We start from the raw sequence: 15,004 nt of genomic DNA, 5'->3' as shown, positions 1-15,004 counted from the left end.
TTAATGTGTTTGGCCCATGAGGAGGGTACTTAAACATGTCCTTTTATCACCCAAGAAGGCAGTTTATCATGTTTTAACCAGCCAAGGGGGCAGTTTAGTGTGTTTTGCCAACCAGGGGGGCACTTTAGCATACGTTTTGGCTCCCAAGAGGGCACTTTAGCACACGTTTTGCCTCAGAAGAGGGCACTTGAACGCGTGTTTTGTCTCCCAAGAGGGCACTTTAACATTCATTTTGGCTCCCAAGAGGGCGCTCTTGCAAGCGTTTTGCCTCCCAAGAGAACACTTTAACACACGTTTTGCCTCCCAAGAGGGCACTTTAACACACGTTTTGCCTCCCAAGAGGGCACTTTAACACACGTTTTGCCTCCCAAGAGGGCACTTTAACACACGTTTTGCCTCCCAAGAGGGCAGTTTAATGTGTTTGGCCCATGAGGAGGGTACTTAAACATGTCTTTTTATCACCCAAGAAGGCAGTTTATCTTGTTTTAACCAGCCAAGGGGGCAGTTTAGTGTGTTTTGCCAACCAGGGGGGCACTTTAGCATACGTTTTGGCTCCCAAGAGGGCACTTTAGCATGTGTTTTGGCTCCAAAGAGGACACTCTAGCATGTGTTTTGACTCCAAAAGGGCACTTTAGAGTGTTTTTTGGCTCCAAGAGGGCACTTTAGCACACGTTTTGCCTCAGAAGAGGGCACTTGAACACGTGTTTTGTCTCCCAAGAGGGCACTTTAACATTCATTTTGGCTCCCAAGAGGGCGCTCTTGCAAGCGTTTTGCCTCCCAAGAGAACACTTTAACACACGTTTTGCCTCCCAGGAGAACACTTTAACACACGTTTTGCCTCCCAAGAGAACACTTTAACACACGTTTTGCTTCCCAAGAGGGCACTTTGGCACGCATTTTGGCTACCAAGATGGCACCTTAACGTGTTTTGGCTCCCAGGAGGGCATTTTAACTTTCATTTTGGCTCCCAAGAGGGCGCTCTAGCAAGCGTTTTGCCTCCCAAGAGAACACTTTAACACACGTTTTGCCTCCCAAGAGGGCACTTTGGCACGCATTTTGGCTACCAAGATGGCACCTTAACGTGTTTTGGCTCTCGGGGGCACTTTAACACACGTTTTGCCTCCCAAGAGGGCACTTTAACGTGTGTTTTGGCTCGCAAGGGCTTTTTAGCGTGTATTTTGGCTCCAAAGAGGGCACTTTAACACGCATTTTGGCTCACAAGAGGGCACTTTTGCGCGTGTTTTTCAACAGTTGGTCCACAAGGGCGACCACCCCCCTTGCCCCCTCCCGTGCACACCACCATAACTTAACCATTACTTTGAATAACTTTATTAAAGGATATTGCATACAGGTATCCTTGGAGAGTAAAGCATTGCACAGAGAGAGAGAGAGAGAGAGAGAGAGAGATGCCCTGAGGCTGAGCGCTGAAAGAGAAAACACTCCTGACAAACAACCAAACAAAATTCCCCGCACAAATAAACAATTCATTATAGAAGATGAAGGCAGAAACGGAGATGATAATGAGAAATGAAAAATCGCTGTGATGGTGAAACAAGTGGGGAACATTCAGAGGAGAAGCCTGCTGTATTGTGAATCTCCTCTGCAGACTTGTTCTTTTTTCAGTCTTAAACACTGGTTTTCATTGTTATATTACACAAATCTGAAATGTTTTCATTACTGAAGTTTCTTTCTCTCCGGCTGCCCCGCAGGCACCACGGCGCGTTCAGACGCGGTGCGCTAAAACGAGGCATCCCGTGCGCCTTCACTCAGATGAGAAATCACCTTTAAAAGGAGAGCGGATTATACACGCTGCTTTAAAGGCTGTAAATCCGCCTGATTAGGAGCGCATGATACGTGTAACGCTGATGATGCATCCTGGAGAGCCACCTGAAACTCCACCTATAATGTAAGGGTTCATAAAACCAACATCGACGCTGACTTTGAAAGACACAGATCCCCCTCCTCCTCGCCCCAGCAGCACTCCTCTCTCCCTCCGTCTCATCTCCTCCCACCCTCCATCCTCCTCATAAATCTATTGGTTGTGCTCTCGGCTCCACCATCCAATGCTTTGCTGATCAGACTGCAGTTGTATTTCGGGGAAGTTGGCAGCCGGCGGCTCACGGCGAAAGGCTTTCCTCTCTCTTTTCTCGGCGCTTTGGACAGTGGAATTATGAGCAGAGCTGAACCAGCCTCTATCACGCAGCTGTCTTGAATCTGTTTCTGTTTCACACCGAGAGAAATTGAACACACTATGGAGATTGGAGTCCGCATCCTCTTGGCTTTCCTCGTCCCTCAGGTAAGACGTGCGTAAGTGAGAGAGTGTTGGAGCTGGATTTGGGGACAATTTCACTGACACGGAGGGTGATCCGAGTCTCCTTTTCGGGGGTTCTGGGTGCAGAAGGGAAGGCTTGTCAAGTTTGTTCCGACTCTGTTTGAGCTCACTGAGAGTCAGAGAGCCACCTGCACTCTAGGGCTGGGAAGAAATCGAGTTTATATGCATGCATTTTATGATGGAATATATGCTAAGACTGTTAGACTGTGCGCATGGTGTTATTTGTGGCACCGAGTTAGGGGCAGAGGATGCCGCCGTCTGGCAGCCTGGAGTGGCCACCCACTTTAGTGATGCTTTGGACATTTTGTCAAAATTAAAAAGAGGGCAAAAGATGGGAAGAAAGAGGGGAAGAAGAGGAGGGACTAGGGCTGGGCAAGACATGGAGTTTTAAGATAGATTTTTTTAGATTTATTGCTGTTTTGGAAAAAAAAAAAACATAGATGCCAGACTTATCCTAAGTAAAGAGATTGCTTATATTGATGATGTTTGAAATCACAGCAACATAAAAGAAGCCATAGACTTCCAATATTTGGTAATTTTATTGTTTTGCACGCAAACTCATGCAAATTGTCTAAATTTTGCATTTGCACTGGCAACATTTGGAAAAGTGGGCTGAACAGGCAAGGAGTGAGGGGAACCTCCCATTTACACCCAGTTGTCTCAATGTTGCCAACATATTTGTGCTATTTAGACTCTGCCCCCCCCCCCCCCGCGCTCAAAAATAAGAGCAAAAATAATATATTTTTTATACATTTTGATACCGCAGACCATTAGAAGAAAGAGGTTTGATGACCTCAGTAGGTGAGGAAATGCTTTTGCACAATTTTGCAAGATTTAGACGTCGTGCAGGAGTTCGTCTGCAATTTTTGATGATTCAGAAGAAAGACATGACTTACATTTTTATTTTTTTGTACTTTTTGGCTCCACTGATCAATGAGATAATGAAATATAGTATTAAAGAGTGCAGAATACTTGGAGATGGAGATGTTGCAAATGCATTTGCACGATTTGCACAGTGTGCAGGAGTTTGTGTGCAACTATAGATCATCTCAAAGAGAAACAGGAGGTCAGATCAGTATTTTTTTGTACATTTTGATACGACTGATATTATAGTTATGAAACACGTGTTTAAGAGGATGGAGAATACTGACAATCTCTGTTCACAGAGTTTTTGCAAATGCATTGCACAATTTAAACAGCATGCATCACTTTTTGCATCACTTAAAAGGAAAATAAGACAAAAGAACATGCATTTTATGAACTTTTGATACCACTGATCATTAAGTAAAGGAATAAATGGCATGGAAAGTAAAGACAACCTTTGTTTAAGGAGATGTTGCAAATGCTTTTGTATGATTTTGCAAGATTCAGACAGGGGGCATGAGTTTGTCTGCAATTTTTGATGATTCAGAAGAAAAAAACAACTTACATTTTTCATTTTTTGTACTTTTTGGCACCACTTATCATTAACATAATGAAATATAGTATTTAAGAGCGCAGAATACTTGGAGATGTTGCAAATGCATTTACACGATTTGCACAGTGTACAGGAGTTTGTGTGCAACTTTTGATCATCTCAAAGGACAAATAGGACATCAGATCGGTATTTTTAGTACTTTTGATACCACTGATATTAGAGTTATGAAACACATTGTGTTTAAGAGGATGGAGAATATTGTCAATATCTATTGTTGAGTTGTTGCAAAAGCTTTTGCACAATTTAGACATCATGCAGGAGTTTTTGTGCAATTTTTGCATCACTTAAAAGGAAAGTAAGATGAAAGAACACTCATTTTTAAAACTTTTGATACCACTGATCATTAAGTAATGAAACACATGGCACAAAAAGTATGGACAACCTCAGTTTAAGGAGGTGTAGCAAATGCTTTTGCACGATTGTGCACAACTTTGTCTGCACTTTTTGCTTGTTTCAAATGAAAAAAAAGCCCAATATTGCTGTTTTTCATCATTTAAAAGTAAAAATACGACTTGAAAATATCTATTTTTTTCTAGCTTATGATGCAACTGATCATTAAAATGAAAAATGTGCTATATATGAGTATAGGAAAACATCCTGACAACCTCAGTGTACAGAGATGTTGCGAATACTTTTGCATGATTTTGACAGCTTGCAGGAGTTTGTCAGCATAGTTTAAAAAGAGAAACTGCCCAATATTGGAGAACGGGACTTCTGTTTTTTGCTGCTTTTGTGTTTAAATATTTCCCGTTTTGCTTTTTCTAAGAACCATATAAAATGTACAGTTTTTGGTTAGAAATTAGACTTAAGTCTTAAACATAACAGTAAGCCATATATTGTGTATGAGCATTCAGATACAGTTTTGAGCTTTGATTGTTGGTCTGTATTTCCCAGCCCTAGAGCTGACACACACAGAGTCACCTGCACACTGCCAGGTCTGCCTTTAATGTGCCAGAGCGAGTTCGGCCTCGCTTTGTCCTTCTGAGCGCGTGGTTGCTGTTTGTGCCTCTGAGTTTGGAACAAGAAGCTGTTAGGGTCTGACAGCTTGCAGTGCTCACCCACTTTTAGGAATCCCTTGCACATTTTTTTTTAAAAGATTAAGAAAGAGCAAGAGCGAGGGATCTGAAGAAAGACAGAAAGAAGGAGGAGAAAAAGAGGATGGAGAGGAGAGAGCGAGCATAGGGGCGTGTTTATGTCTCTGTGCAAATCACGGCTCCGGCTCTTGTCTCCAGTCGCATCTATATTCCGCTCAGCCACCAACTTGAGCGTTTCTCTGGGCTTGTGAGTGTGTGAGTGAGTGTGTGTGGGAAGCACACAGGCGGATGGAGGAGAGGAGAGGAGAAAACACAGAGAGAGAGAGAAGTAACTTGGCCGCTCCGCTGTTATTTGCGGCGTCTCTCTCTGGGTATTTGACTCAGTCTCTTGCTCTCAGCAGACGTGGATTCTCTCGGGATATTTAATAAAGTCTTAATTCCCACTGTGATGGAGCCACTCTCCCGTTTGATCTGACTTTAATGTGGGGAGAGGGAGACAGACTCGGAACAGCTGTTTCTGCCAGTCAAGTCTTAAGATGACTAAATAAATGAAGAGGAGAGCAGTGAGGCTCATGATGGCTTTGTGACAACTCTTAGTTTTCTCAATAGCTTTGACACATTTCTCGAAACATGTTACCATTGTTGGCACTGTGGATGTTTTTCCCAAACAGCTCTTTTTGCAGGAAAAATACTAAATATAGGCAGAATGCACACAGGAAACCACAAATCCTTGCACCAAACAGGGTTTTGTGTTATTTGTTAGTACTTTTAAACTTTATAGCATGCTCATTTTGACCTTTTGTGACACCAATGTGGTCAAAATATTTAAGAGTTTAACCAGAAAAGGGCTCTTACTCATACAAGATCTTCAACTCATGTATCAGATAAAAGTTTGAGTCATTTGTAAGCTTTTTCAACTCCATTATCTGCTCTTTGACACTTTGTGAAACCAAGCAAGTTGAAATATTTTCTATGCAAATAACAAAGCATCAAATTTGAATACAAAAAAAGCGTCCCATCATTTTTGACGATGTATGTTTTCCAGGAGGGAGATGCACCTAAAAGGGGATGCCACTTTGAATATTTGTTGTGATTGATTTTGATTTCTTGAGCTTTTTTTCTGGCTGATGAGCTTCAAGGGATCATCAGTTGACATGGTCCTCTGATTGGTTGATGGAAGAAAGGAGAAGGCTGGCTCTCTTACCTAAGTAAAATGGCTGGTTTGACAAAAACACTACGTCAGTGAAAAGCGAGGGGGTGCGGTGGAGCTTTTCTGGTTGCCCTAACGGACATTTCTGTATTTATAAGTTGGGCTGTATAACATTCTTGGCAGCAGTAGTGGCATTCCTCCAGAGTTTTAAATGTTAGGCTATACAGTGCTGCAGATGGGTTCAGTTTCTCTGTGCAGTTCAGTGAGTTTTAGGTAAATATGGGCCAAAAGATAATGTTGGTTCAAATGTATGCTAGCTTGAAAATTTTTAAAGCATTTTATTTTTCACCCAGAACGCCTCTGTGTTTGGCACTATTTTGCAATGCAACATTCGTTTATGTGTTCTTCCACCTAATGTGTAATGATGTCTGATCAGCTGTTTGGGTCTGTGTCCCTGACAACAACAAACTAAACAACACCCAGTTGTTTCAGCTAAGTTTGTCCACTCTGGCAATCATATCAGGTTGACTGCTTGTGCAGTTGTCAACTACTAGAAGAATAAAGAGACAGCCATAAACGTTCGTTGATGATAACTTTTGATTCAAATCTTCCCGTCAGGGTCGATTTCTCCATTTTATCATCAGAAAGTTGAAGAAATACCATAAAACACTAGCACTAACATTCAGTAAGACAGGGAACTCTGCATGGGGAGTGATGCAGGCTACAGGTGTGAGTCGCTATCCTTGATCGGGAATGTCCCCAACAGTAGCTCCTGTGTTAGTGGCCATAGGCTAACAGTTTACACACCTACTCCCACAGGTTACATGGGATCTCTCCTGCCAACCAGTTTCCATTAACTCTGTCTTCCTTCCCACTGACTCTGGGTTATAAAAGTATTCCCCTGTATCCATGGTACATGGCACGGCATTGCTGCTTGAGTCAAAATCACTCATTTTTAGTTTGGTTTTAGTTTGTTATTGTCTCTGATCCAAACAGCTTATCTGATAATAGGATGCACTCAGACAGAAGAACAAGTAGCCAGTAGCTGAAGCTTGCATTGCATGCAAAGCTTTCATTGAAAGCCTCTGTGCCAAACACAGCTTAAAAATGTATAATAGCGTACAGTTGAGTCGACATCATTTGGCCCATTTTTACCTAAAAATCCTAAAGCTTACTTACCAAAAGCTTCCGCAGGCACATCATGGTTAAAGGAACAATGCACATTAAAATCCACTGAAATCAACACTGAACATCCCTTTGAAGTGCTAAACTTAACCAGGAAAGTGCTGCATTTTTTCCCAAAACCTTAAAGTCATGACTCAAAATGGAGTTTTGTGTCATTAGAAACTTTTCTCCACCATCACATGCTCTGGAACCTCTATAGTTATGGTAAATTTGTAGTTTACATAGCATTTGTGTGCTCTTTTTCCTGTATTTATGATGAATCAGGATTACACTTTCCCCTCCGGCACCAGCAAGCCATTTATTCTGATAACAATAAAAAATAGCCACTACAGTCTACAGCCACTCTCATAGCAGTAAGCTATAAGAATTCACTGGGCGTAATGTACAAATATATTACATGCAAAAATGATAAATATAATAACAGAAGCATATCAGGTCTCTCATGGCTACTTTTGTAGTAATAAGCTCCAAAACGCTCAAGCATATAAACAAATCAGAGCGAGAGGTAAGGACAGACATCATAGCAGAGCTAAAACTGCCACTTTTTAATAAATCCATTTGATTAGCAATCAGTTAAACAAAAACACCAATACAGATAATTGAAAAAAATGTAAAATATTTGCCCAGATGAACAGCTAGGTTGGTAATAAGTCAAGTTCTAATCTTAATGAAGCTTATTATAAATCCACATATCACCGGGACAGCCTTTTGCAGACTGGCAGCAGCACCTTGAACAGACCACCTAGATTTTTAGGGGCTCCAGAGCGCTCATGTTATACTGAGATCCAGTCCCATTAGAAACTTCCAAGAATACGTTTCTAACAGTATTAACACAACCACTGAAGTATGGCAAAGACAAACTATGGCAAGTGATGGCAACTGGAATTATCACTGCTCCAGAATATTACTATTAAAGTTAGTAGGGATGCACGATATTGAACCATGCTATGGACACCTATGTTGAAATATGTTTTTTAGAGTTAAAATTCAGTCCTTTGAGCACACTGTAAGAATTGTGGATGAACAAAGAAACAAACTTTAGTCCTTAAAACACATTTTAAAGGTTAAAGACTAAAGATAAATAAAGAAAAAGAACTCAACTGATGTCTGCTGGTACAGCTTAAAACTCCACTGAATTATTAGTATTCATGGCCAAAATTTACAGTCGATAAACGCTGATCACAGCCAAAATGTCAGATGTAGATATCATCAGAAATTTTGATATCTGCTGATACAGATATCAGGCCGATAATATCCTGCATCCCTACAAGTTAGTACTGTACAATGATTAATAACAGTGATGTTTATAATTCTTATACTATGCTGTTTGATATACAGTACTGTGTAGAATTTGTAGGCAAGGTTTGGTCAAAAAATTGAGGCTGAAATAAGGCATAGATGTGGTGAGTAAATTGAGGGCACCATCAGGTGGAAAGGAGGATTGACACAACCCAGGCTATGTTCTGGATGTCCTTGCATATTACTGGGGACATTAAAAAATATCTGTTAAAAGAATAAAAATGTCCACACCTCTAGGACAGAGTAAGAGGTAGATGTGGTGAGTTAGCATAGCTTAGGGCAGTGGTTGTCAACCTTTTTTTGCCCAAGGCACACCTAAGATTAAGCCAAAATTTCAAGGCACACCAAATCCATATCTATACAAAACTGCTAATTTAAAAAACATGGTACGGTAAATCGGGAGTATAGCATTAGTTCAGGCAGGCCACAGAGTCAAACACTGCTATGTAATTGAGATCAGCTGATCTCATGCAAGCTCTCATCAGCTGACAGTCAGCTGATTAACTTTTAAGCATGCTATTGGCAAATTGCACTCATGCTGCTATATTTAAACTGCTCTAACATCGCTATGCTTTGCTGCTCCCTCTCCAAGCCACTTTTTACAGCTCTCCTCCCCCCCAGCTCCTCCTTACAGGCACAGCCACATATGAATAACAGCAATAAGTGCAAATTTACAACTGCCAATACAGAAAAACTATTTATGACCGCAAATCATGTGTTTCTTTACAAAGTGGTCCTGAATGAACTTATGTCATTCTATAGTTGCACACCAAGACTTGGCTCAAGGCACACCAGTGTGCCTTGCCACACCATAAGAGAAACACGGGCCTAGGGTAGCGTCCAGTCAGGTAGCGGGGTTGCCACAAGCCCCTGTGTGCTGTGGATTTCCCAGGGGTCCCCTGGGGTGTTACCAGAAGTAAAAAGGCCCAGAAAGGCCCCATTCCTCCCCATTGTAGTACAGGGTTAATTCAATTCACATGGTGGTGTTGGTAGAAGGTTGTTCTTTATTTCCTGGTTTCCAAGCAGTCTTATCCTCATGCTCAAGTGGCTATTGTAGCAGATTATTTTTCATTTTTCTATTTAGTATCAGAGTGAACGTTTCTCTGATGTTTATTTTAGTAGACCAATTGTTCACTGTTAAATTTATAAAGCAACACAAGCACAAAGACTCCAAGGTAATGTGAGACAGAAACGTGTTCTGTGTTGTATGAGACTGAAACAGTCACTTGACACTAAAGCCTGCTCAACATCAGGGCTGTTATGATACCAGATTTTTTAAAACTTCAGTATAATTTTAGTATGAATGGCTTTGCAGCGGCAACAGCAGAAATAGAAGTCCCAGGCACCCAGACATGAGGAATCTCTTATCTCTATCCATCAGAAAAAAAACAGGTAAAATCCTACACACAGCAATGTGCAGTTGAGACTATTCTCTCTGTCTTTTCCTCACATCAGTGTTAGCTTTAAAATGTAACTGAAGATGTTACGTTTCTTTATAGTCTTGGTATAAGAATCAGTTTGAAACAGGTTTATGTATCATATGCAAGAGCAGGTGATTGGATCGGCAACTAGAATGGTTGATTTCTCATTTGCGGCCACTCATGTCAATGCAACTTTTTATTTTTTTCAAAAGTAAAGTGCTTCAACTGCAGAACTTTCACATAACACAAAGACATATACATTTGGTAATGCTTCAAATTGCAGATAAATGGGCTTAGTCATTTGTCCTGATGTGATGAATCATTTGCAAATGTCATGAGTAAACTCATGCTTTGCAGGGATGCCCGTCTCCTGCTGTGCTGACCTCAGACCTGGTCCTTACCCAGCGATCAGTACAAGCCATCTGTCATGTAGCTGAACGTCATGAGGAACACTGCAGAAGGTTTAAGTGGCAGCTTATTTTAAGATAACGGAGCAGAGAGTGTCTCTAAACACAGTAAACATGGGAGAGCCCTGAAGCATGGTAGGAAAACAGCTCATTTGGGAAGCTGTGTTGTTCTGCGCTCTCCTCTCTATCTGTTTATCTCTCTCTCTCTCTCTCGCTCCGTCTCACTTACTCTTTGGATGTTTCCGGAAGCTGCAGACAGACAGCAGCAGCTCATTTGGTTTTTCTAGTTTGACCTGTGTAGGCTTGGTGCGTATTTGCTGCTGTGTATTCATTTTTAATTGGATAAGCTGTCTCTTCATTTCAGTGCTGTAGTTCAGTCCTCTGATCTGAGGCGATTATGATTCAGGCTAATAGTGCCTACAAAGAAATGATTTAACTTTGGCTTTTATTGATTAGAAGCAGCCCCCTCATGCACACACTGCCCACCCCTCACACATAGATGTGTGTCGCTGTATTTCTGAGGCGTTTCATTGACTGGATTCATTCAGTAACCCTTCAGAGAGGAGAGGTGTTTTGTAATCTGCCTGCTGCTGTGGAGGTGCACTCACAGTCACACACTCTCTGATGATCTTTTCACTTAGCATATGCAACAAAATTCTGATAATCTGCAAGGTGAGCTGCATGCATGAATCGTCAGATTTTTCACCTCTACTTTGCCCCTGACTTTTCAGAAGATTTTTGCATGCCGTCTAGGCTGAGATGAGGTGTAAACGGAGCAGGGACCATCCAGGAAACCTTTAAAGCAAATAAGTAGGAGTGGACTATAATGCTTACAAGGGTTTTATAATACATCAACAGCCTCAGTGACATCACCCATTCAAGCTTCAGTTGGACGCTAAAGGATCTACTGCTTAATCACTTCCTCATTGGCCTTATTTTAGACATGACAAGTTACAAACTCTGGGGTTGAAAGGTGAAGCAAAGACTGCAGTTCTTTGACTGTCCACTTGAGGCTGCCTGTGGAGGCACCAGAAGTCATCCTTGTGGGCTGAAGCCAATCCCAGATGCTTCTGGGTGAGAGGATAGACCCTGGGTTGTACTGCAGTCAGTCACATGTGAATATACAAAGACAAACAACCAGGCAGTTTCATATGGGAGTGCGGGGTTGGTTGTCACACTCATTATATCTCAACACCAGGAGGAGCTGTCTCCCAAAATTTGGTGTGGAAATTTCCAGGGTTGGGGTCAGAGCTCACCTACATAATCTAATCTAGAGTAGGACAGCTAAACTTGAGGTGAGAGCACTTTTTGTGTGTGTCATGTCAAATTATAAATATTTTAACCCTGCAAAGCAGATGGATATACCCATTTCTGTGTTTCTCACTGGTGAATCCATCTTGCAAAGCTCCAATCTAAACCATTTGGGCCCAGTTAGAAAGTGACAAGACCAATCAGTGTCAAGGGGCAGTTGTTCTGGGCTCTTCTGCATTTTTTTGTCTAGGCTTTTATGAATTGAGTTTATAACAAAAAAATTTTTACCCCTAAAAAGTGTGAAGAGAAAGCTACAGTTTAGATTGTTAGCTAGTTAACTAGTTGTGGGACGGCTGTTAGCCTTGATGCGACTATGAAATTCCATTTGGTGTTGGTTGTCACATTCTCTTTGGGGTTGATTTAAGTTTCAAAATTTAGTTCTGCCTTCTTTCTAAGATTGCTTGCATTAAAATAACATTGTGACAAACAACCCCATCGTGTGACAACCATCCCCATGATGGGGTTGGTTGTCACGGTGTGTCAGAGTGTCTATGACGGTTAATTACCTCTTTCTTTTTGAATAAGTTGGAAATGAGAGGGATACACATTTCAAGCCAACACCTTGAGCCTCAATTAAATCACTATTGAAAGAAGTTTTGATGGTGAGCAATTCACACTGGGGTAAAAAGTGTGACAACCAACCCTGTTCTCCTCTACTCTCACCTATGGGCAACTTAGTGCTACTAGTTAGCCTAATGAGCATGTGTTTTGACTGTGGGAGGAAGCCGGAGTATCCAGGGAGAACCGATGGAGAACATGCAAACTCTGCACAGAAAGGCCCAGGATTCAAACAGTAACCTTGTTGTAAGGCAACAGCACTAAACCAGTGCTGCCATGGTTGCAGCCTCACCAAAAGTCATGCCCCATGTTAACATCTATTGTTACTATAAAACAGGGTTAAAAACTGATTGTAGTTGGAATAGTTCATGTCTTTATTGTCACATACTCTTCGGTGGGGGTTTAACAACTCATCCTTTTTTGGGTTTCAGCAGGATTTAAGCTCTTCAGCTCCACTTTTGTCTATTTTCTATGTTCTATGTTGACCAAACATCAGTTTGACCAAACAATAGTTATGTCAACTAGCTCTTACAGCTGGCATTGTTCAGATTCTGATACCAGTATTGGAAATAGGTATGACACTGAGCCATGTTCTAAGTTCACAGTAAGGCTTAAATAATGTGCCAGTTTTCCACAGCACGGCCGGTGAGAAATTTCACACCAGTGTTAGATTGGTACTCGGTATTTGACAATTTCCAGTGCTCTGGTATCAGAATTGGTATCAGGAGGAAAAAATGACATTGGAACATCTATAGCTGACTGCCACGGATCGGCCTCACAACACAACTTCAGTGACCTCCGTCAGACTTTGCCCATTACTTTTTGAAATGCTGTAAGATGGTGCAGTAGCTCTGCTAACAGGCTTCTAACTACTGTAAAAATATGGATCATAAGTTGCATTGTTAAATAAGTTGGGGCTTAAACAATATTTCTGCAGCTGTATAAACGATTTTCGTACCATCTGTTTTTGCAGAGATTGCACTCCTTTCTTATGATATGTTAGTTTTTCTCTCAGCCTGCAGTAATTGTTGTAAAGTGTAGACACAGAGCCTGCTAAATACTCAGTCTGCCTGCAGGCCAAAGGTTGTCTTTGAAGAAGAAGTCTTTCAGTCAAACCAGCCCTTTATAAGGTTTATTTCCAGTTTATCACCATTTAAATCCAAGGTTAGACCACATATTTCCAGTCTGATCTTCCAGTTGTAGGGTTTTGAAACCTACTGGCTCTGAAAACATGTTACATGTCTGAGACACCTATCAAGTTCCTGACAGAGAGTAAGGACTTTGGGGTACATCCAGTAACATGTAGTATTGATAAAACGGCTCAAACAGTCACCATTGTAAGGGACTCTGTTGCTCCATCCATCATATCATTCTTTCTATGCCATATCCTGCCGCTTAAAGTCTCTTTTTATGAGATGCATAAGGCAACTAGACATAGCATGGCATAAAACTTTCCCTAAATGTTCAAGAGTGCATGCTTATAAAAGACAGCCACATCTGCAGCAGGCTAGAGCTACGGCGCTGCCTCTCCGTTCTTTGGCCTATACTTCTGGCTGTCTGATTTACAGGCTGACCAACCTCCATGGGGGGATCTCTATCCTCTCGCTGTCTTACCAAGAGCAGGAGCTGTAAATATTTTGAGAACCCCCGACGTAAATTAATCCTCAGAGTGAATGAGGCACAGATTAATGCAAACCTCTGAAAACTCTTACCATATGTCAATGTTTTCCCCTCCGATGATCCAACGCTCGGCTCCACAGCTTGTCTTGAAAAAGCACACACTCACTTAACTCATCATCAGCACCAAGAGTGAAAAACCTTTCTCTCTTTTCTTTTGAAGCCAGGAACGTCTCGACTCGCTGCATCATACAGCCAGTGGGATCCAAGGAGCTTCTTATATTTATCGATGCTTAGGAAGCCAAGTTCCTCTCCAAGCTTGCCATTCACACTTTCATTTCTCACATACCCACATGGGCACGCGCAGCAGTAGCTGCCCCCTTCCTGCGGCAATAAATCCCTGTTTTCCAAATGAAACGCTAAGTAGTCTCTCCGGGTGGAGCAATGATTCAGAATAAGCACCGCACAGCTGGGACATGCAGGTGCTGGGATTATTTCTTGTCCTTTTACAACTTCTCTCTCCTCTCTGTCTGCCCTTTTTATTTGTCTGACATCCTTTTGTTTCCTTCCACTCTAATCAACGTGTCCTTTTACCTAATTAATGTGATTTACCACTAATCTCCCATTATTTCCTTGAAATACTCGGTGCCTTGTTCTGCTTTTACTCTCTCTCTAAGTCACCTCTGCTCCGTCTCTTTCTCTTACCGGTCGACTGTGGATGACAGTTATACTCACTGTTTAAATTCTGGGCTGGCACCTGGGCGTGTCTGTTGGAAGATTTTCTGTCATGGACGTTTATGGGCGCAGTGACCAACGGACTGTTAAAGTTTCTGTTTAAGCCTCTGCAGGCACAGAGAGAAGGAGGTCCCTAAATGCCGGCACTGAAGACTGATGGCTGCCATATTGTGCGGGGTTCACCTTCTTGAAGCGACACCTGTGAGCTAGTGAAGGCAGGAGACTTGATATACACACGGACCCGTCACTCTCACAGTCACCTGACAAACACATCCTCCTTGTATCTCATCACACATCCTATTTTTGTATTTAGAATCAATCTGATGAGGCCAGGATGCAAGTACAAAACATAGTTATTTATAATAATTTCAAACTATCGGGAATGTTTGTTATGTGAGTGACAAAAATATACACAAACACACACTTTTTTATTTAATCCTCTGCAGACCTGTCCTTTCTTTTCAGTCTCACTCGGTGC

General features: G+C 41.7%; 1 protein-coding gene across 1 annotated transcript in view; it reads left to right on the top strand.

The window, feature by feature from the left end:
• The first annotated feature begins 2,101 nt into the window (after positions 1 to 2,101).
• Positions 2,102 to 15,004, top strand: part of cdh13 (cadherin 13, H-cadherin (heart)) — a 784,391-nt gene continuing 771,488 nt past the window's right edge. The window contains exon 1 of the mRNA XM_041795315.1: positions 2,102 to 2,296. Coding sequence (XP_041651249.1) covers positions 2,252 to 2,296 — 45 coding nt within the window. The 5' untranslated portion in view covers positions 2,102 to 2,251. The remainder of the gene's footprint in view (positions 2,297 to 15,004) is intronic.

This window comes from Cheilinus undulatus, linkage group 9 (assembly GCF_018320785.1).
Source record: "Cheilinus undulatus linkage group 9, ASM1832078v1, whole genome shotgun sequence".
NCBI lineage: Eukaryota > Metazoa > Chordata > Actinopteri > Labriformes > Labridae > Cheilinus > Cheilinus undulatus.
Note: the sequence above shows the minus strand (reverse complement) of the source record. Positions and strands in the feature narration are given on the sequence as shown.